This window comes from Beta vulgaris, chromosome 4 (assembly GCF_026745355.1).
Source record: "Beta vulgaris subsp. vulgaris cultivar EL10 chromosome 4, EL10.2, whole genome shotgun sequence".
NCBI lineage: Eukaryota > Viridiplantae > Streptophyta > Magnoliopsida > Caryophyllales > Amaranthaceae > Beta > Beta vulgaris.
Window position 1 is genome coordinate 55328266 of NC_079205.1, and position 21104 is coordinate 55349369.

Sequence of the window (21104 nt, forward strand, 5' to 3'; positions counted from 1 at the left end):
CACAATTCGTTACATTTTTTAGTTTCGTTTCATTAAAATGTATGGATTTCCGAATTCATGGTAAAAAATTGGTATGAAGAACTCAATTCTTAAGGGCGATGTATATGAGAATACATGGATTTTGAGGGGAATGTAACCTATAGACATGTCATTCAAACTTCCAGATCGATCCAAGTTACCTTAACTAAGTAATTTTTTGTTTTATCAAAAAAACCAAAGTTGTGCATGAGATATGCATAGTTGTAGCGCCATTTTTATAGTTCTACAAGCTTGTAATTCTTTTTTTTTTCACTATATATTAAAATGTTTAGTTTTCCTTGTTCCTCATCACTTTCTTGGATGTAATTAAAATTCATCTCCCATGAACAGACATTACTCGATCTTTTATAATGTTGATGAGGATCATACCCTAGCCATAACTCTACATAAAACATAAAAAATTGAAATAAAAACATAATCAAAGTTCATTATCAACATTGACCTAAAAAAATCAAAAATTGCATATACAAGAAAAGGTGAAAATACATGCCTATAGTATTTTCTTCAAGCCAATATACGATTTATCCAAATATGTATTTCACTTTTAGATTTGCTTTGGGACTTAGAGGGGGTTGAAGTGTATGTGGCTGACAGACGTCTAAATAGAGGCCCTATGCAGAGACAATGCAAGACATTTCTTTTTTACTAAAAAAAATTGTAAATATATTTTGTGTTTTTTTTTACTTATTTCATCTCAAACCTTAGAAATATGCAGTGAGGAGGAAGGAGAAAAAAGAGGAAAAAGTGACAAGGGGGAAGAAGAAAAGATAATGATGACTACGATGATGGTAGATTAGAAGAAGAAAAAGGAGGAAAAATAGGAGAAAGAAAGAAGAAGAATACGATTTAAAAAACAATAAGAATTACGTTTAATTATATATGGGCAGCAAATAGTTTTATAATCACCATCCTTTAATTACCTATTTTAATTTTTACATAAGAAAAATATAATCACATACAATCTTGCTAGATTCATCTCGATATATACTTTCAAAATATTAAATTCGTATAATTTTTACTAAAAAGTAATTAAAAATACTATTAGATGAAATTGTATTTTAACAAGCGTAAAAACTCAATTGTTACAATAGAAAAAACACGAAAAAAGTATATACTACTATTTGATAAGATACCAGAAGTAAATTTACATCATCTTCTCACAAGTAAGAGTAGTTGTTTTCATGCATCACTTTAAATGCGCAATAAGATCATAAGACTTCAATTTCCCGTCTGATTTATAATTTACTTTTCGCAATCATGACGTTATTCTTACCCAAAGACAAAAAAATGCACCTTTCATACAGACCACACAAAGATGTTTAAGAGTAACAAAATAAACTAAGCAAAACGGTGGATAAGACGGAAAGAAAAAAACACAAGAAATCATGAAATCAATGAAAAAGACATATATATATATAAAATATAATTAAATAAGTAAATAAAATAAATTAAGAAAGCAACAGATAGAAAAAAACTGTGCTGTCATGTCTGTGGGAGGCGTGGTCTTCTCCTGTATTGTTTTCTGAATGATTGAATAGTTATAGTTTATATTAATAGTAGTACCACCCCCTACTTTTCTCCATAATTGCATTTTACTACTGCTACTACTATTTATTTACACTATGGTAGTCCCCACTTGCTGATTTTCCCTCATTCTATCATTGACATTCATGATTCAACAATACATCATCATCATCTCACTTCCAGTAGCAAAGTTCATCTCTTTAACTATCATAAGAAACACATAAGAATATGTTCACATTTAACAAATTTCTGTACTGTACATAACATACAAATAACGTCGAAAAATATATACGACAAAATTGTGTACTTGATACTCCTTCCGTTTTCCAATAACTGTAACATAGAGAAATGACATGATTATTAAGGAAACTCGCGTGATGAGGAGATAGATTAGAATTTTTGTCGAAGCAATGAGAGTGATAGAGAAACAACTTACTAAGAGAGGAATGATGTTAAAATTTATCTTATATCAAATGGAGGGAGTAACTTACATCATACTTGCATTAATTCTTACCTTCAACCAAAAACTGCACATAGGTGATAGGACTAGTGTTCTCCCAGTTCTTGTTTTTTTTTTTCTTTTTCTTTTTTTGGTGCAACGAAATAAAAGCAAATGCAACGATTTAGTTGAGCGGCATAAGCGAACAAGTGCGGGCAGCAACGTATATGTTGAAGGTGCTGCAAGTAAACTTATCAACCACCGCTCTGCACAGAATATTGAGGCACTCAACCCAGTGGAATCATGAGGTCTTTCATGATCTCGTATTCTTCAGGCCTTAGCTGGGCACCTTTCAAGACCTATAGGGGCAATATTCAAAAGCACCCGAAGTTATATATGTGCATAAGTGCATTACATAAGATTGATACACACAGACAGAATAACAACTTTAAGTGATGGTCTGGCTTCCGACATTCCACAGGGGGAGAACATGAAGTTCCATTAAATATGATCCAATTGATAAAATTTCAGCAAGGAAAAAGAAGCACACAGAGAGAGCGTGAGAAAAGCACAGAACATAAACATTGAACAGCTTACTTTAGTTGAAGAGAACAGATACGTATTCAAGGACCATTAAAATCTGGTCATCTATCGATTGTCTCTTCCTAGTTCTACCCTAGTGTCTTGTTACAGCCTCCACACCAAGTCCACTCGCACTTCCTTAGCAATGTCTTAAATACTCCAAATAAGACTATTCTTCATTAAAGCTTGTTAAAAGTTATAACTGAGTTAATCTGTACTTTCAGGCATCCCAATGATCCCATCATTCATGTCAAATACTCCCTCCGTTTTTATTTAATTGTTGCAATTCACTTTGGGGGAGAACCAAGGAAATTGTGCAAAAAACAAGGAAGAAATACAAAAAAGAAGAATGTTTGGTTTTGGGAAATGTAAAAGAAACATTAAAATAATGTAGGAGAGAAAAATAGTGTAGTGGGAAGGTTTTGCGTGGATTATTAAAATGGATGGTGGGTCATATTAGGTAGAAAAGTGTAAAAAGATAATGTAATAGGTTAACATATGAGGAAAAAGTAAAAGTGTAACAATTAAATAAAAGCGGCCAAAAAAAGAAAAGCGTAACAATTAAAAAAAACGTAGGTAGTATGAAATAACTTGTTCTATATTGTCAAAAACTAGCAAGAAAATTTCTTGCTCATAGCAGCATTTAAACCACTGTTTATGTTTTATCAGAAAACAAAAATGTGCTTCAATACAATGTCATATCCAACCAATAAAACAACATAAAGTTACCTCAATTTTTGACCCATTTTCTCCAAATATTGAATTGAAATCAGATCACTGACCTATCAGCTAAACAAGGCTCACTTACCACTTACCAGTATAAATTGTCACATAATCCTTAGTGTCGAAAATAATACAATATTTGAAGGCATGAAGCCTATTGTACACTGATAGAAGTCACAGAAAATAGAGATAGCAGGGAGTCAGGGATAAAGAAAAGATTGATAAAATCAACACGGAACGATGAGCTAACCAGATAAACCACATCAGGTGCAAGGAAGGAGATAGCTTGCCATATTGTAAATGACAGATGAGTCAAAATCCTAAGATAGAGCTACAATGTGCAATTCTATTGATAGCATCAATAATCTCCTTTTGTTATCTTATCCCTTCCCTATTAGTTGAGTAAGAAAATCTTTCCACTTGAGAGACATACGCGGAGATTCCAACTCCTAGATTGATGAGGTATGATTACACATTCTACCAGGCCACTTTTTTGGAATTATTCATAGATGCTTTCAGTTAGTTACACTTGTAATACTACATAAACAACACACACACAAAAAAAAAGGTGTGAGACAAGACATCAATTTATGGAGAAGGCAATTGATTGATTAATGCAAGTGCCAAGTGGGAAACCTCATAACCATGGCCGTTCAAGTGCGCCAAAAGTCTGCAACGTATACCAGCACCGGGGCTGTGAGCTTGCTCATTGAAGGTTTATTGTTGCATCCATTGTGGTAATTACTAGGTATGGTTTCAAGAAATTCAAGGTGTAGAGAGTGGTTGCTGAGAATAGAGTCTCCGTACTAATGGTGGTAGATTTTTTGCGTAATCTACAGTATTATTATAAAGTGTTCTCAATCCATGACATCAGCCACAGGTCACTCCCCTCCCATGCAAATGATGTCCGTGATGAGATCACAACTCATGAAAATCCTGCCAGGAGGAAGCATCGACTTACAAAAAATAGAGGAAAGGAAAATTTGTTGGAGTAGACTGGCCCAATGGTCTTAATTTCCCCCGGAAAGAGAGTGGACCCTAACTACGCCATAATGTGGTTTGAAAAAAGGAAAATGAAATACTAATCCTGAAGTACACAATGAGAAAAGGGCACACAAGAGAGTAATAAAAGAAAATATGATGATAGGTTAGAAGATATAGTTAGCTATTTACCCTAATTAAGATGTGTCGATTTTAAAAAGCCTTAGACTTAAAACCGTGGCACACGACATGTGGAGCTCAATCAGTTATTTCACAAATTATTGAGAGTTGTTACTTGTCAGTTTCGAGTAATGATAAGCTCAAAACCCAAAATTTTCAGACCACTTTTGTCTCACTCAGGGCAGATTCATATACGTCAGATGTAAACCATTGATCCCTGGGACTATAAAAGAAGCTATAATGCTACTATACTAGGGCCTTGATTGGAAATCCAATCGAATAATCCACTACTACCTCATCTTCTAGTGTTTGTCCAAATTGTTCACTTTCACGAAGGTAATATAATTTGGAAGAAAGCCAATGAAAAAAGATTCTTAATATAGCGGTACATAAAGAATTAAAGACGCATGTCAAAATTGTGAAGGAATGTATATTTATGATAGAATAGAAAAAAGAACAATCACAGTGAAACCGGGGGAGTAACAACACAAAATAAGTCAAGTCCAGTTCTTGGAGACCTTTGATACTATCTAATCTAAAGCTCAAAACTGCCCCATAGTGGAGAGTACTGTCTCCAGCTAAGCTTCAGATAAAAAAAACAAGGAACCAAACAAAAGGAGAACATGGATATATATTGAGTAATGAACCATAAATCTTAAAGGTGAAAATTACATATCGATAAACGAAAAAAAGTTTACCTTAGGAATCAAAATCCTCCTGCTTGTCAAGTATGCAGGTAGTCCAGGAATTCTACAGACTGAAAGAGCATCAAGGAACAGAAGAACAATTACTTGCCATTGCTTCATTCTGAATGGAGGTAGTGCATCCACAAAAGACATTGTGTCCAGCAAGTGGGCCTGTATACAACAAGCATATTGGTGGAACACCAGCCTTAAAAATTCAGAAACAACACAATGGACTATATAAATAGTAATTTCTTTCCATAAAAATAAAGAGAGACGAGGAAGCATATTAGAGGACACACAACTTCAATATTTGAACAATGAGCTAAGACTGGGAAAGGGGAAAAAACAGACAGTAAAAAGACCAGGACAAAATTTGAAAACTAGAACTAAAAGTACCATCATAACTAAAGGAGAGATAAGAGTTAACAACACTAGATAGAAAATGAACGAACAATAAGCCCAGAGTTGACGAATTACAAAAGCTCTCCACAAGCACATGGCAACTGAAGCAAGTATATTAAGTAGAAGTTCGGTAGCAGAAATGACTTGTGATAGTTAAGCATTATATGGCTTAAGTCAATAGACAAACACAGTTAATCACCGATTGGCAGGGAGAAAAGGAGCCACCTAAGCAACTAGATCATAAATAATCAAATAATCCCATACAGCAAAAGACATTTCAAAGAAAGCCAACCACTCATGTAATGACAAGCCAATTTTCTTGATTAAAGGACGAGTATAAGATAAGAAGCTACAGAGATAACCAAACAGGCACTCTTTAACGTATATAGTTACTGTTAAGTACCAATTCATGTTCCAGAAGGGATACTGGTGTGGGCAGTTTGAGATCAGCTATCAGTCCAGGCAACGCACGTGCAAGACAAGCAGCTAATGTTCGCTTGATTTCTGGAGAACGACCATCAGGAAGTACTGCTTTGCTCGGATATTCTCTCCCATTAACATACATATACTCTTCATGGCAACACTCCTCTCTTCCATATATATAGGCCAGTGAGGAGGATGTCAGCCAAGAAAAGAGTGCATCCCACATCAAGGCAAAAGGTGACAACTGAAGAAGACCCAAACAATGGTTATTGATGTGTACAAGATCAAGATGCACTCTAAATTAGTATTGAACTTACTGTCAAGCTAAATCCTTCTGGAGCCGCATCAAACCATGACTTATCAGAGTCAAAGAATTTAGAATCTAAGTTCCCTGGCATCTTAGGCCGCTTTTCAAGAGCTTCGTCATCCAATGCATCATCTTTGACAGAATATCCGCCTTCATTGACTGTTTGTGGCTGTGGCAGCACTGTGATCCCAGCCTCAGAAACTGAGGTAAAAATAAAACATAAGATGATGATTGCAACAAGAGCTCTTACACATAAAAAAAAAAATTAAATAAAAAGATAAATTAAATGTAGATTCATACCAGCATCATTAGCATCAGATTGTCCAGATGCAACAGCTTCTGCTGCCTGGATCAATGCCATTGCACAAGCTTCGGCAGAGCTAAATCGTTGAGAATCATCGTCTTCCCAAGCCTCTTTGCCTTTTGATGTACTAGGATCGTCTTTTGTGTTCTTAAATTCTCGAAATTCACAGAGATTTCCACCAGCAAGACCATTGGGCTTCTCATCAGCCCAAGTTACAGAACGTGCAGCTTTCTTTTCCCCAGAAGTTCTAAGAGCAGATTTTCCTTTCGCTTGACTAGAGTGAACAACTATCTCAACTTGAGACTCATCTATCACATTCCTGCTACTTGAAGTGGCATCTTTCTGATCCAGGTGAAAAGAAACTTTAGCTAACTTTGCATTTCCAGCTTCTATGACTGAATCCATAGATGTTGAAGGACCATTCTCTGCAGGACAAGTGGACTCCTCAGGGAGTTTGAACTGCTTCTCTGCACCACCAGCATCCAAATTTTCTGACAATTCTTGAGAGATTTGATTTGGATCAGATGTGACTTGACCAAAAGGCAATTTGGAGACAGAGTATTCGTCTTGGTTAATTATGGTGCTCATAAAGTCTACAGTGCCAAAAATCGAATCTTCGCCCTTATTCGAGACAAACTTCTTCACTTGAGAGCCACCTTCTTTGGTTCCAGAATACCCAGACTTGGAATTACCTTCCAACTTCTTAGAAGCAGTATATTCATCATTGGTTATGATCACACTTGTGAAGTTTATATCACTAAGCAGTTGTTCCATTGGTTCAAAATTCTTGAGCTTGTCATTTTCATAAATTTTTCTAAGACCAGTTGTTCCTTCACTGGACTCAAGATTAACATCAAAGTCAGCCCCATTTCGAACTACATCATTGTGCTTATTCAATTTTGAATTACCTGGTTCAGAACCTGTAATGTGCAACCATACATTGAACACAACCAAGAGCAATACATATGCACAATCATAAACCTAGGTTTACAAGAAACTACTTCCTCTGTTTGTGAAGTATGCAACATATTGACTTACATGCTTGCCTATGCGTAAATTTGACCATCAATATCTTCAATTATCTATTAGTATAAATTAGAGAAAGTTGATATTTTGTAATGATACGTTAAGACAAATCCAACAGCATCTTATATACTTAATTTTGTTTGTATATTAGACAAAAACTTCAAAGGTCAAAGTTGATACATGATTATTGCAAAGATCAAAATTTTGCAACCTTCAAAAGGAGAGGAAGTATAACATAATCAATATGCAAAAGCCAAGGCCTAATATCTTCTCACCTTTTTTCGAAGTGGATGACTTCGATTGACGATCTCTTTGGGGGACATAGCCTTCAATGGCATTTGATGGACCAACCCACTCCTCCATCGAAACTTCCCCTCTTTTCGTCTCAGCATTCTCCTTAATCGTCAACTTTGACAACCCCAATTCCCCATTCTTCCCCTTCCCCTCTTCCTCATTTTCCAATCCCACATTCTTAAACAACCTCAATATCTCATCAACCTTCGCGGGGTTCAAAACCGAGCATCTCTCCTCCTTTAAACTCCCGGCAAACGCCTTGCTATTAATCAAACAACTAGAATCACAATACAAAAAAGTCTCACTCAAATCATACACCCTATGCTCCTTGATCGAAATTCGGTATTGCCCCTTTTTCGAGCGTTCCACAGGCAGAGAATTCGAGCACAATGGATAACCACATAGGTTAGCAATCGAACGTTCGGTCACTACATCTTCATAATCACTCCTTGACATAAGAGACCCAGCAGCAAACAACTGATTATCATCTTCAATACCATTCAAAAGTGCAAGTTGCAGCTTATGCACTACTTCTGATACAGTTGTTATTCTATCTTTTTCCATTGATATTACCAGGGTTTCCCACCTCAAATCCAATTACAAGACTAAAAACAGAAAAACCCTAATCACAAGTCAAGGAGTTATTCACCGATGAACAAGATATAGTTGGGTATGTTTTGATTTTATACTTGAATGTGAATCAATAAGAAAGTTGATTACTTTTTTTTTTTTTGCAACTTCAACAATGAATGAATGATGGGTAGTAGTTAGTAAGAATAATTAGTGTGATTTCATACCGGATAAACAAGCAATTAAGAGAAGAGGGTATTGCTTGTTTGCCTTTCACAAGTTGTTCTTCTTCGACGAAGTGATGCAGCCACCAATTAGCGGTGATTTGTTCTCTCTCTCCTCTCCTTTCCGGCGAGGTTAGTCGGTTTTTTAGGGGGTGTATAAGTTATAAGCTGTAAATTGTGTGGAGATTTGTGAAGTAATTAAGAGATTGCTTCAATGAGCCGACTTTTCAATGAGAGTTGGAGGAGCACTCTTTGCTTTTTTTTTTTTTTTTTTTGATTGCTAGGAGAAGTATTAGCCAATATCTAAACAATATACAAAAATTATATGGAGTGGATACTTGAAGAGTTAATGTTGTAATTTTTTATTTTATTATGTTAGAGGAGCTTTAGTTTTGGTGAGTTTTAATTTAAATGGCATTGTATTGAGCATCTCCTCAATTGGTAGATGGTGGACTCGTGTCTACCATTTTAATAGTAGACACAGGCTAAAACGCAGCCAAAAAATATAAAACGCATGAAACTAATGTACATTAGTTGCTCTTTAATGAACATGTGAAACTAATGTAAATCAACTGTTCTTCAATGAACATCGATCTCGACGATTCTCCTTTGTTAACCTTTATCTTTATGTTTCTTAGTTTATTTATTGCAGATATTTCTTTGTTCATTGTGCTTTCTTTGTCTGTTTATTAGGTTGAGTGGTTGTTCATCACATATTTCCTCTTATGTTCATCTTTTTTTCTTGTTGTTTATTGCTGATTTAGATGTTCATTGAGTCTCGAATGTTGTTCTTTTTCTTAGTTTGTTCATTGAGGATGTTGTTTTGTTCATTATGTTAAATTGTGCGCACCATTTAGATGGTAGACTCGTGTCTACCATCTAATTTGTGCCATCTTCTAGCTAGATTTGTTCAGTTTGTGTTGAGCAACATTAGGAGCTTCATTGTTTAGCAGAGATGTTTGTGTGTGTTTGATGGACTCGTTGTCGATAAATTAATATATACATCTTTTCCTCTAACAACATTAAAAATTAAAATAAATTTTGTCACAATGATAACATGATAGTCTTTCATAAGCCATCCATTTATTCAATCAGTTTGATTTAATGGAAGAGTATCGCGTAACAAAATCAGCATGTTAGACTAAGGTATATGATTGTTTTCGGAAGAAATCCTAACTATTGGGATCATTTTGTAGATAATAAAAAGTTATGACCTTTTAAAGCAAACCTATAATTATTAGAAATGGCGATGTTAGTTTTTATAAAAGAAAAAAGGTAAATCCTTTTAATTTTGAGCATCCTCACTATTATGGTAAATTCATTTTTTGCTTTAAGATATTAAAAGTCATATTATATAGGTTGTATGATTAGTTTAAAATTAGGCATTCTTGTATACATCATGTTTATAGTGAAAACTGACAATAGAATTCAAACTACTTTTTTATTAAAATTAGACCGTCTCTTTTAATATTTTTTGCTTTATTTTAGCTTCTTAAAAGACAAAAAAAAAATTGGAAAAAAAATCACCAATAGGCATTCTATTAGCGGTTCTATTTAAACAATTAACTCAGGGCTCGTTTAGTATAACTATCAATTTCCAATATTTGGTTGCAAAATTCTAAAAACCAAATGATATAGATTGTATAATGAAAATTAAAATTAGTCACACATATACAAATTATGTTTAGTTTCAAAATCCACAATAAATAATTAGAATATAATTTTTTTAGTTTTATATTTTTGTTTTAATGTTTAAAAAACAAAAACATAAAACCAAAAAAAGTGATATGAAATATATATAAATTTCACATTAATTATCCGCTTTTTTCTTCTTTCCTCTCCAAATAGGTAACATTTCCTCATTCTTTTTTTTTTTAATAAAAAAAAACACCTTATTCTTGTTTCAAATGATCATGTATCATATTGCATATTGCTTTTAAGGGGATGCTAAACCAATGTAGTAAGGTAAAATTCTAAATCCCTCCATATATGTTTAGGATATGTTCTCTTCAATTAGATTATCATGAATTTATGCTATCTTCAATTTAAATACATTGTACTGCTCGTTTTCTTTCAAAAAAAAAAAAAGAAATTTGTTCATAACTTTTTTTTATCTTTTGAACTTCTTAATTTTTATGAACTTTAAAATAAAAAATAAGTTGAAGAAAACATACCTTAAAGAATTAGTGATAAATATGTAAATTTTGAAAGGAGATATGCTATGATGTTAAGAGAATAACTATAAAGTGGTTACACCATATTGGTGGTTTAAGCTTCTTTCAACCCTTTCTTAGAATAAAGAATTAGAAATTAGAATTAGAAAATGTTAACTTGTATAAAGGATATGTTATACTCTATCCATTTCTTTTTAATTTACTTACTTTATTTTGGAGAAAAATCAAAAGGTTAAAAATGTGAGAAAGAAACTGAGAAGATATGAGAGAGAGAAAGTGAAAAGTGAGCTATAAATATTAAAAAGTGGGTGACATGAATGGAAAAAGAGGAGAAAGTAGATTTGACATGTTACCAAAAATAGAAAAAATAACGACGTATAAATTTTAAAAAAATAGACCAAAAAGAAAAAGTGTGTAGATTGAAAAGTGGGTAGATTAAGGCTATGTTTAGTTCACCTGAAATTTTCTGAACTGAACTTATCTGATCTGATCTGAACTTATTTATTCTGATTCGATCTGATCTGATCTGAACTGATCTGATCTGATTTACAAGATCTTATCTTTTAGATTTTTCTCAATATATAAGAAAAAATATAGTCATATGGGGTCTTGTTTGATTCATCTCAATGAGTACTTTATTAATATTCAATTATTATAATTTTTACAAATATGTAATGAAAGATATTTAATAGTAATAATGATTTTTAAATATAAGCATGATCTGAACTGATCTGATCTGAACTTATTTTTTTTATCTGATCTGATTAGATTTGAAATAAGCAAAAATAAGGTCAACTAAACATAGCCTAAGGAATCCTTTAAAACATGTGCAAGTACCAGACCAATAACATCATGAAGGTTATAATGTAAACTAATGAGAATCTTGAACTAGATAACATATCTTGAGGTCCTCTTATTTGTCGATTAATTCTTCTTACCTAGTTCTTAGTACCAATAATGAGTATTCCCAAGAAAAAACTTTATCTACCCACCGAGTAGACTAACACCCCTAATTGAGAGTATAATAAGGAGTGATAGTGGAATCCAACTCAATTTTATTAATTATTTTTTAGTAACTCTATTAGTAATGAGTTATCTACCCAGTGGGTTGATGTAGCAATGTCCGTATTCCAAACTAAGTTTTTAAATGACTCGGAAAGAGAGAAAGAAGAGCTAGTTTTACTTTTGAGTGGTTCTTGAGGAGCTCTTTATAGAAAGCCATCCTTAACTAAGAGTCAATAATTTTGGAGAACTAGCTAGTTCTTGAGGAGAAAGTAGATTTGTCACGCATGGATGAATCTCGATGGAGAGACATTAACTAACCATTGTTAGGTTTTTTTAAGTAGATATTTCGAGAGTGTCTCGTAAAAAGAAAATGTAAGAGAGAGAAGAAAAAGGGAAAAAAAATAGAAAGGGAGATAACCTTTTAAAGAGTCATATACCTTTGTACATACTAAAAACGTTGCTATCAAATGAGAGGTAAAGACAAAGTAAAGCAAAATAATTTTGTTTACTCCAAAAGCCTCAAATAAAATTTGTTAAAAAGATTGTTTAACATTTTGCTAAGTGGTACCAAACATCGAAAATGATAATAGTATAGTAATTTTGATATACGGGTTTCATATCTATTGTTTAAAATTTGTATATCAAAGCTATTTTTTTTTTACTAAAAAAATCCATGTATCTCAATAGCCTCAAGATTAAAAAAGAAAAAGAAGTATTTAAAGCATACATATGCATGAGTCAACAGTGAAATACTAAACGACAATGTTATTTTCATATCACCATTCAAAACATAACTTATGGTTATAGCAAAATAACTATGTTGTCATCTTTAGCACCTTAAAGTATGGATAATGATTATAGATCTTTTAACATAAATCTATACAAATATATATTTAATAGGATCCGAACACATAACTTTTGAAATAAAACTAGTTTTTGTTCCGGACAATACTCCCCGGATTATTTACCAACGTGTATTTGGAGTTCAAAAATACAAATATCATCTTGTCTTTAAATGATTTTTCCCCTCCATAAAAACCAACAGGAGTATTGTAGTGTAGTTGGTTAGTTCATTAGCATATCAAATGAGAGTCATGAGTTTGAGTCTTGAAACACACATTTTTATTGTTTAATATCACATCTAATTGTGTGGAGGAGGAGAGAGCATATGTGGTAGCATGACATTTGTTTATCTTGAGTTTTATATACACCTCCTCTATGTGAGAACATTTTTTTATGTGAGAACAAATTTGGACCTTTGGATCTAATCTAATCTAACCATCCTAAATACACTTATGAGTAATGACATTTTCGTAATTTAGTTTAACCCTTACACCCCTTCTTTCCCCACCCCCTTTCATGCGAGTCCGGATCCTCTAGAGTTTTAGTGAAACTCTACAAGGTAGAGTTGTATCTAAGCCATACATTTTAAAATCAAAGGCTTATATTGGTGGAATGGAAAGATTTAGGGGTGGATTTTGATGAGAAAAATAGGGGGGATTTTGGAAAGAGAATATATGAGTCATTGATTTTTTATTCAATGGTTGATATTGCTCAAACTCTACCTTGTAGAGTTATTTTACAACTCTAGAGGATCCAAACACCCTTTCATGCTACTTTTTTTCTCTTTCTATCTTCTCTTTCTCTCTCCTCTGTATCGTCGTTCATGGAGTTTTAGTTTTTCAAAGTTTTAGTTCGATTATTTGCGAATTCCACACTATTTTTTCGAGAAATTGTGTTGGTTACTATAATACAACAGAGGGTCACTATGATATATAACAAAGGGTTGTGTTGGTTACTATGATACAACAGAGGGTCACCATGATATGGAAATAGTAAATAATTTTTTTTTCTTGACTAATTTCTTTAAACATGTGATACATTGGTTATTATGATATAATACATGGTCACTATGATATTTTCTCATAGTTTTGCAGGCTTAGTTGCTCAATGTCGTTTTCTTGATTCTCTTGGTAACCTACAGATGAGATTCATTCTCACATAAAAAAGTGTTCTCACATAGGGACCTATTCTCACCGGATCTCAACTATATATATAGATGTGAGAGTGTAACAACTAATTCACTACAATTTCAATGCTTAATGTTTCAAAGTAAAACATAATAAATTCTTATAATTATATGTAATTATAAAGACATAGACAAGATTTTCGATCTCTAACACGTTTATTAAGTAATAACAATCTCTTACCCAAATTGCATTGAAATTGTTTATTTTTTCCTTAATTTCTTATAAGTTTTTTTCAAAAAAAAATTATTGTGTCATAACGTTTATTTTCCAATTTTCGCACTAAATAAAATATTACAAAAAACTAATAAAATCAAACATGTGATTTATGAACAATAATATATGTGATAATTGTGACAGTCCAGGAGCATCAATCGGGACGAAATACTAGTTATCCATTAAAAAGATGTTTAAAATGTCAACCTCTATGAAAAACAACTAGTATAAATATATAGTTAAATGAGACAAGTCGTATTTACTAGACGTCACAAAAGATAATGGTAAATAAAAAATGAGAAGTATAGTTTGCAAGAGTACCTGATGCAATCTCTACTATCCTTCACCTTAACTAGCTGAATGTAAGGTCATTTATATGGCAACTCGCTTGGCCAAAGCTCATGGGTATGGTGATGTGATTTTCGAGTCCGACTTAGCTACAAAAAAATTAACAAAAGCAACAATTTTCTTCTCAAATTTGGATGCAATACTTGGGGACATTATTTCTATGTGTAATACCTTTTCTTCTATTTCTTTTTCTCATGTTAGAAGGGATGGGAATTCTGTTGCCCATAACCTCGCTAGAGTAGTGTCGTTTGGTGTTGAGCAATGTTGGGAGCGTCATTGTCCTAGTGTTGTAATACCTTATGTACTTATGGACACCTTGTACCTTTGATATTATTTTCAAATATTTCAAACTTCTAAGGTTAAAGCTAATAAATTATAAACTTAAATAAGGGTCATCTCATACGAGTTCGATGAAGACAATGAAGTATAAGTTTTAAAAACATTAGTAAAGCCAACAAATCTGATAAAGTAAAGTTAGGTAAAAGAGAAAGGAGGTCCACTGTGTTAGTGGCCTCGTCACAAGATTGTCACCAATAAAAATACCATAACATCTTTTACTTATTATGTCTTTCTCAAATCACCCGATCTATTATAGGCAACTCGAATTGCATTTTTTTCCCACAAGTTCAGTTCAATATCCCAATATCCCAATATGTGGTGGCCAGATAACAAGGAAATGGTTAGCAAGATGGGATACAAGATCTCAACATAAGAGTGCAAAATTAGATTTCAGTTCAATTTTGTTATAGAACACATCCCCAGTCCGATATTTCAGAATTTACAAAATCAACCAAGTTCATATCTTCAATGGATCAGCCTAAATTCGATTCAAAAGCATGCATGCTCTATTAACGATGTCAAAACCATATCCTCTATTGAATTAGAGTCGGCTACATGAATCAAGATTTTATCTTCAATGGTCGCTACTCGCTATACTATCTGACACTATACTATCTGACATACACCATCATATTCCATTATCTTCTATGAAATGTTACATAATCTTGTAAATCTAATTTTTTCATAACGTTTCTCAAACACCCTCCACGGGCTCCATCCAAGTACACGATCATTCACATTCTGAGAAGTTCCCTTGAAGCTTCAACATTACCGGATCTGTTCGGAGCCACTGAACTGAGCAACTTTGTTTGGAATCTTCATAGGCAGTCTCCAAGAGGCCAGATCAACCACATTTACCAGTAATTCGCGAACATTGAAATTAGATTACAGAAACTTAAACATATACGCACCAGCAAAGCAAAGTTTATAAAAAGGATATTAACATAGGGGAATATCTTCTTCACAATAGAAGACCACCACTAACAGAAGTAGAGAAAACTATGCTAGATTAGAGAAGAGATTAACTTCAACAAAACTAAATCCACAGTTTTACACGTAAAAGTTCTATCATTTCTAGGATGAACATTCTAAAACGCACACCCATAAAAGAAAAACAAGAACAAAAGGAACTAAATGAAACCCACCAGACGTAGAAGAGCGGAATAAAAATGAAGCACCTATCTAAGACCTGCATCAACTGACCAAAAAACCAGAACATACCGACACAATGGATCGATCTGCCAACCTATCTACCTCCTCGGCTTGGGACGCTTAGGCAAGCTGCTGCTACTAGGACCTGGTCGAGACTTCCCAAAAGCCTTCATCTTTCTTTTACGTCTCTCTTCCTCGCTGTCAGATTCATCTCCCCTTTCACGGTCTGCATTGCTTGCTTCTCTCTCTAGCTCTTCCCAAGTCTTGCCTTCCTCTTCCTCCTCTTCCTCTTCATCCTCTTCCTCTTCATCCTCATCAGACTCCACCAAGGATTCACTTTCAGAGGCATCATCTTCTGACTCTGACTCAGCCTCGACATCTGATGGCTCATAACCTTTATCAGACTCTTCCTCATCGGTTTCAGAATCACTTGCATCCATATTCAAGAATTCCCACCCTCCATCTTCTATAAATTTCTTTGGGTCATCAGTGATGGTCTTTAAAATGGCACGCCAGTGCAGATTCAATCTGCTCTCATAATATTTGATATCAGTTGTGTCTAGCCATTCTTTGATGCTCTCCAAAGAAGTAGTGGGAATAGAATCAATTCGAAACACATCTTTCTTAAAATCCTTGAATATGATTGTCATATCAAAGTTCTTCTGCCCAAAGCCCACCCTCTCCAGGTTAACTATCTCAATCTCACCCAGGGTGATGACAAGGAAGGGTAACTCAACCAGCTCAACAAGACAGCTCGAAGTGGGGACAATGAAAGCAGAAGCTTTATAAGGTACACCATGGAATCCAAGCTCCCTCAAAGGCATATCAAACTCCAAGTCAAGATCTTTAAACTGTGGCATTCCCCAAATTTCATTAACCCTGGTAACAAAATTTTGGAAATTCATGTTAATTTTGTTTTTTCTGTCTCTTTCTCGCTGCTCCTCTTCGATCTCATCAGGATCATAGGCAGATCTCCTCCCACCACCAAGGGTTTGGACCACTTCCATGACTTCAACATAGAATTGCACATCCTTGGTTTTTTTGTTCCCCACCATTATGTGATTATGAAGATGGAAATGAAGAAGAGTTATCATCTCATTTTCTGCAGGCTGGAAAAATGCATGCTTGATATTGGCAAACATGATATCAACGCGCTCGTCCGGCCTGGAGGTGGAAAAGCGAAATCCATTCACATGTGCTTCTAAAGTACCAGGTAGCTTTCTTCCACGGCCACTAAAAGCAGGACGGACCGATAGGTCAGGCAGTCTTACAGGTTTGGATCTATTAGTAGCAACCACAAGTTTCTCTTGAGTAACCAAGGTAGCTCTCTCAGCCCTCTCAGACTCCCTCGCAGCAACCTGCCTCCGGAGTGCCTTTATCTGTGTTACCACTTCATTCACATGCCTGGGGTCTTTCGAACGGAATGAAACTTCCTTCACATATATTGCCCCTTGATTCTTCAAGGAATTAGCATCATGTGGACTGAATGGTGTGCCTGGAACATTGAAAATTATCCTGATATAACAATTGCGGTTGGTATCTGACTGACTGGTAATTGTCTTCACAGTGGCAATGTGGAAAGGGACCATGCTTCCGTAAATGGGTAACAAAATAGCCTCATTCTTCTGATCAACCTGAATCATCATTGAATCACCCTTGGGATGTGGGAGATCATTCACACTCTTGTAAGCAACCAACTCAGATGAAGACCTTGACACTGAACGGCTATCTCCAGACCCTGCAGCTCCACCGGCAAGTCGCCGGGCAGTTTCTTCATTCTTTTGACGAGCAAGTTCAGCTTGGTGCTGCCTCCTCAGCTCTTCTCTGTTAATCTCTCCATGATCTGACCTAAGTGTAGTTTTTGAAGGAACAGCTTCAGTCTCAGAAACCCTGCGCTTAGCCTGCAGCAGACAACAAACGATCAGAAGGAGACCGTGTAAGGAACTCAAAAGGAAAGCATCAAGGCGAATTAAGGAAGCACTCACATCATCCAGACAAAGTAGCCACAAATGAAACTATAGCACATGCAGCTCACTCTTTATTAACATTTCGTAAAACAAATAATAACAGGAACATAAACATCAGAAGATTTACAAAAGAGCTAGATACAGCGACCAAAATATACCTTTCCAAAAAAGAACTCCATGGCGTCATAACAATCGTTAGAAGCAGAGCAAGACTCATATTTGCTCATTATTTCCAAAGACATTGCACAATGTCAAAAACATATAATGTCAGAAAGTCAAGAATGCAAAATTTACTGAAAAAAAAAACTAATGCATCCAACAGTAACACGATGGGCAAAATACAAAAACAAACTCAAGAAGAAATTGACAGTCTAATGAAGCCAAACAAACAAATTCCCTTAGAGGCTACACAATGAAAATCACTTCACCAAGGTGAACACCTCAGGAAGGAGCAAGCAATGATGTATACAAGTTCTCAATATGTCACAAACATCATTGTAGAAATTGCTCCTCTCAAGGAGTATTCTCATGTAGTGAACAAGAAATTATAAACAGATATCATAAAATCTGCCAAATATACTTTAACCAGCCTAATGTTATCTCATTGATCTTCACAAACTTCTTCCTCCATTAAACAATCTTCCCTACTCTAATTTTCAACCATATCCTTAAATTACCCATAGAAATAGAAGTTACAGAAATTTACCAAGTGAAGCATGCAGCTAAAATTTAACAGCAAACCTGACTAACAACACAGTAAAATTAGTCCAACAAACAATTAGAATTCGGCTAAATATCATTACCTTCGGAGGCTCTTCTTCTTCTTCCTCCTCGTTGAAGGAGTAAGCAACATCCTTCAATGACTTAGAACTCAATGAAGTCGTGACTTCTGGACCCTTCTCCCCAATAACAACTGTATCAGCTAAAAGCAAGGCGAAATTCTGGCTTTTCGGGTTAACAGCCTGAGTCTTCAAGCCTTGAAATCCTAAAGAAACATTAAAAACCATCCCTGGCTTCAATACTTTATCATTCTTCGCATTCAAGCTCAAACCCGACTCCCTAAACTCAAGACCGATACCAGTACCCGCTGACTTAGTCAAGTTCCCCACCAGTTCCGGTGCCTCTTTCTCCACTACAGCAAGGGCAGCCTGATAAACAGCACTAGCTTTATTCCCAGGCTTTAAAGCAGCAATGGCTGCTTCTTGGGCCTTCAGCAAAACCTTATACGCCTCACTCTGGTTCGGATTAGCATCAATCAATATCGTCCTCGCGACATTAGAGCAATAGCTATTATACCTTGATCCAACGGCACAGATAATCACACTAGCTGGATCATAATACAAATGTTCATCATTACTCGACGCACTCGGCCTTAAATCAAACTGCCCTCCACTCTGAATAATTGGAGGATAACAAATATCCACATTCTCTGCCTTCAACTTAACCTTAATCCTCCCAGGCTCTAAAATCACCTTCTCAGTATCATCCATCAACGTCGAATGCGCTACCTTATTCTCCTCATCAATTACCTTCTCCAACTTCGGAACCACATGACTCTTCATCACAGAAGCAGTCAAGAACGCCGCCTTCTTCACATTAACCAATTCCTCACTATCCTTCTTAGCAAACAAATCAGACAACCCATTAGTTATATCACTCAGCTTCATTTCCGAATTCTTCAGCTTCTCCACCCACATTTCCAATAACTTCCCTTCAGGAGCTTCCTTCGACAAGTACCCGATAACCGGCTCGTCCTCCATCGAACGAACACTCTTCACAATCGTCTCCATTTGCGAAGAACCATCTTCATTTTTCCCTTTAACATGCATCAACACATCAACCCCTACCGCCTCCTTCGCCGCTTTCTTCACAACCTCCAATAACGACGCCTTCTTCTGGCTACAAAGGAAATGAATCTGCTTCCTAGTGAATACCATAACAGTTTCCGGAAATTCATAACCTAAAAGCCATATATTAAGCGCCGAAGATTTCAAATACCGCAAATCTTCCGATGCAGGAGGCGTCGCAATTGCTAATGCCTCGGAATCTCCCCATAAATCTGACTTATTCTCTCTCCAATTCGAGTACAGTGCTTTCAATCTCTTCGAAAAGTTCTCCAAATTGATTTGGTACGGGTTCGTCGATGGCTTCCCGTTCGCGGCTGCCATCGCGTAAAGTCGATAGTTCTAGGGTTAGGGTTAGGGTTTTCTCCCGAATTTGGGGGAAAATGAGGAAGCTCAAAAAAATACAATTAAAAAACTCAACAGGATTCTTTGATTTTCAGAATGATTGAAGAAGATGAAGAAATGAATGAATAATTAGGGTTTGAAGTGAGGAGAGAGAAAATTGAATTCATCAAAGTTGATGAATTTGATTGAAGATAGGATGAAGAGATTGTAAGAGAAGTGAGTGAGTTTTTTGAGAGAGCGAGAGAATTAGAGGAGAGAGAAAATGTGAAACGAAAAATGATTTGTTTTTTCGACGGAAATCTTGTGGAAAAAGGGTATTTATAGGCGAAGAAATTGAAATATGGAATTGGGGATAAAGTTGATGGAAATTACAGAGTTTGCCATTGGTTTTTGTTTTGAATTTACTGAATTGTCCCTCTGTTGTACCACGTGACAGGAATATGGGGGGAAGAATTTTGACTATTTTTCAGATAGAAGAGGGCTTTTCGGGTATTTTGAGCTTGAAACTTTGTAATTATGGAATATTGGCGGTTCTGAACGACGTCGTTGTTGATGGTAATCTGATTTTCTGGAATGTGAAAATTGATATGGTGAAAGGCGGGAGAGTGAAAAATTATTGGCGGGAATTAATGTTAAATTGATAAATTGAGTAATTTTCTCATTAGATAAAATTAACCTTATATACACACGATATGTGTAAAAATATATATAAAAAATTAAAGTTAAATGTAGAATGATGTGTAATAACCTGAAATAAGAAGTTTTGATTTTAAAATATGAAAAACGGTTTTACATCTTGTTTTTATGTGGGGCATGTTTGGCAAAATTAGCGTTTTTAGTAGGTACTAGCTGTTGTGTAATAGATGTAGCAGTTGGGTGTAGCTGCTAGCAGCTACCAGTAGTTGTTAGCGATTAAATTAGTTGTTTAATTAAAAGTGTTTGGTAAAAGTAGTCGTTGAAATTATAAAAGACAATAAATAGCA

At 35.0% G+C, this 21104-nt stretch overlaps 2 protein-coding genes across 3 annotated transcripts; both read right to left on the reverse strand.

Annotated features, from left to right (window-relative positions):
• Positions 1–1746: 1746 nt before the first annotated feature.
• On the reverse strand, positions 1747–9003 carry LOC104890655 (putative RNA polymerase II subunit B1 CTD phosphatase RPAP2 homolog). The gene is made up of 6 exons (XM_010676224.4): positions 7892–9003; positions 6587–7510; positions 6297–6487; positions 5960–6223; positions 5167–5325; positions 1747–2361 (listed from the first exon to the last, which is right to left on the reverse strand). Exons 1-6 carry the CDS (start codon positions 8472–8474, stop codon positions 2290–2292), a joined length of 2193 nt encoding a protein of 730 aa, XP_010674526.1. The 5' UTR covers positions 8475–9003; the 3' UTR covers positions 1747–2289.
• A 6714-nt stretch (positions 9004–15717) lies between these two features.
• Positions 15718–20425, reverse strand: LOC104890654 (FACT complex subunit SPT16). 2 transcript variants are annotated; one of them, XM_010676223.4, is made up of 2 exons: positions 18736–20425; positions 15718–17866 (listed from the first exon to the last, which is right to left on the reverse strand). In XM_010676223.4, exons 1-2 carry the CDS (start codon positions 20098–20100, stop codon positions 16064–16066), a joined length of 3168 nt encoding a protein of 1055 aa, XP_010674525.1. In that variant the 5' UTR covers positions 20101–20425; the 3' UTR covers positions 15718–16063. The 2 variants fall into 2 exon arrangements, with proteins under 2 accessions (XP_010674525.1, XP_019104517.1); XM_019248972.2 differs by lacking the exon at positions 18736–20425 and adding an exon at positions 18091–18714.
• Between the last annotated feature and the right edge of the window lie 679 nt (positions 20426–21104).

Excerpts from the sequence above, each read along its gene's own strand:
- LOC104890654 (XM_010676223.4), bottom strand. The coding sequence starts at position 20,100 with ATGGCAGCCGCGAACGGGAAGCCATCGACGAACCCGTACCAAATCAAT. Across the intron at positions 17,867-18,735 it reads AAGAAGAAGAGCCTCCGAAG|GCTAAGCGCAGGGTTTCTGA; the intron begins GTAATGATATTT and ends TGTCTGCTGCAG.
- LOC104890655 (XM_010676224.4), bottom strand. The coding sequence starts at position 8,474 with ATGGAAAAAGATAGAATAACAACTGTATCAGAAGTAGTGCATAAGCTG. Across the intron at positions 6,488-6,586 it reads ATCTGATGCTAATGATGCTG|TTTCTGAGGCTGGGATCACA; the intron begins GTATGAATCTAC and ends TTTTTACCTCAG. Across the intron at positions 5,326-5,959 it reads CCCTTCTGGAACATGAATTG|GCCCACTTGCTGGACACAAT; the intron begins GTACTTAACAGT and ends TGTTGTATACAG.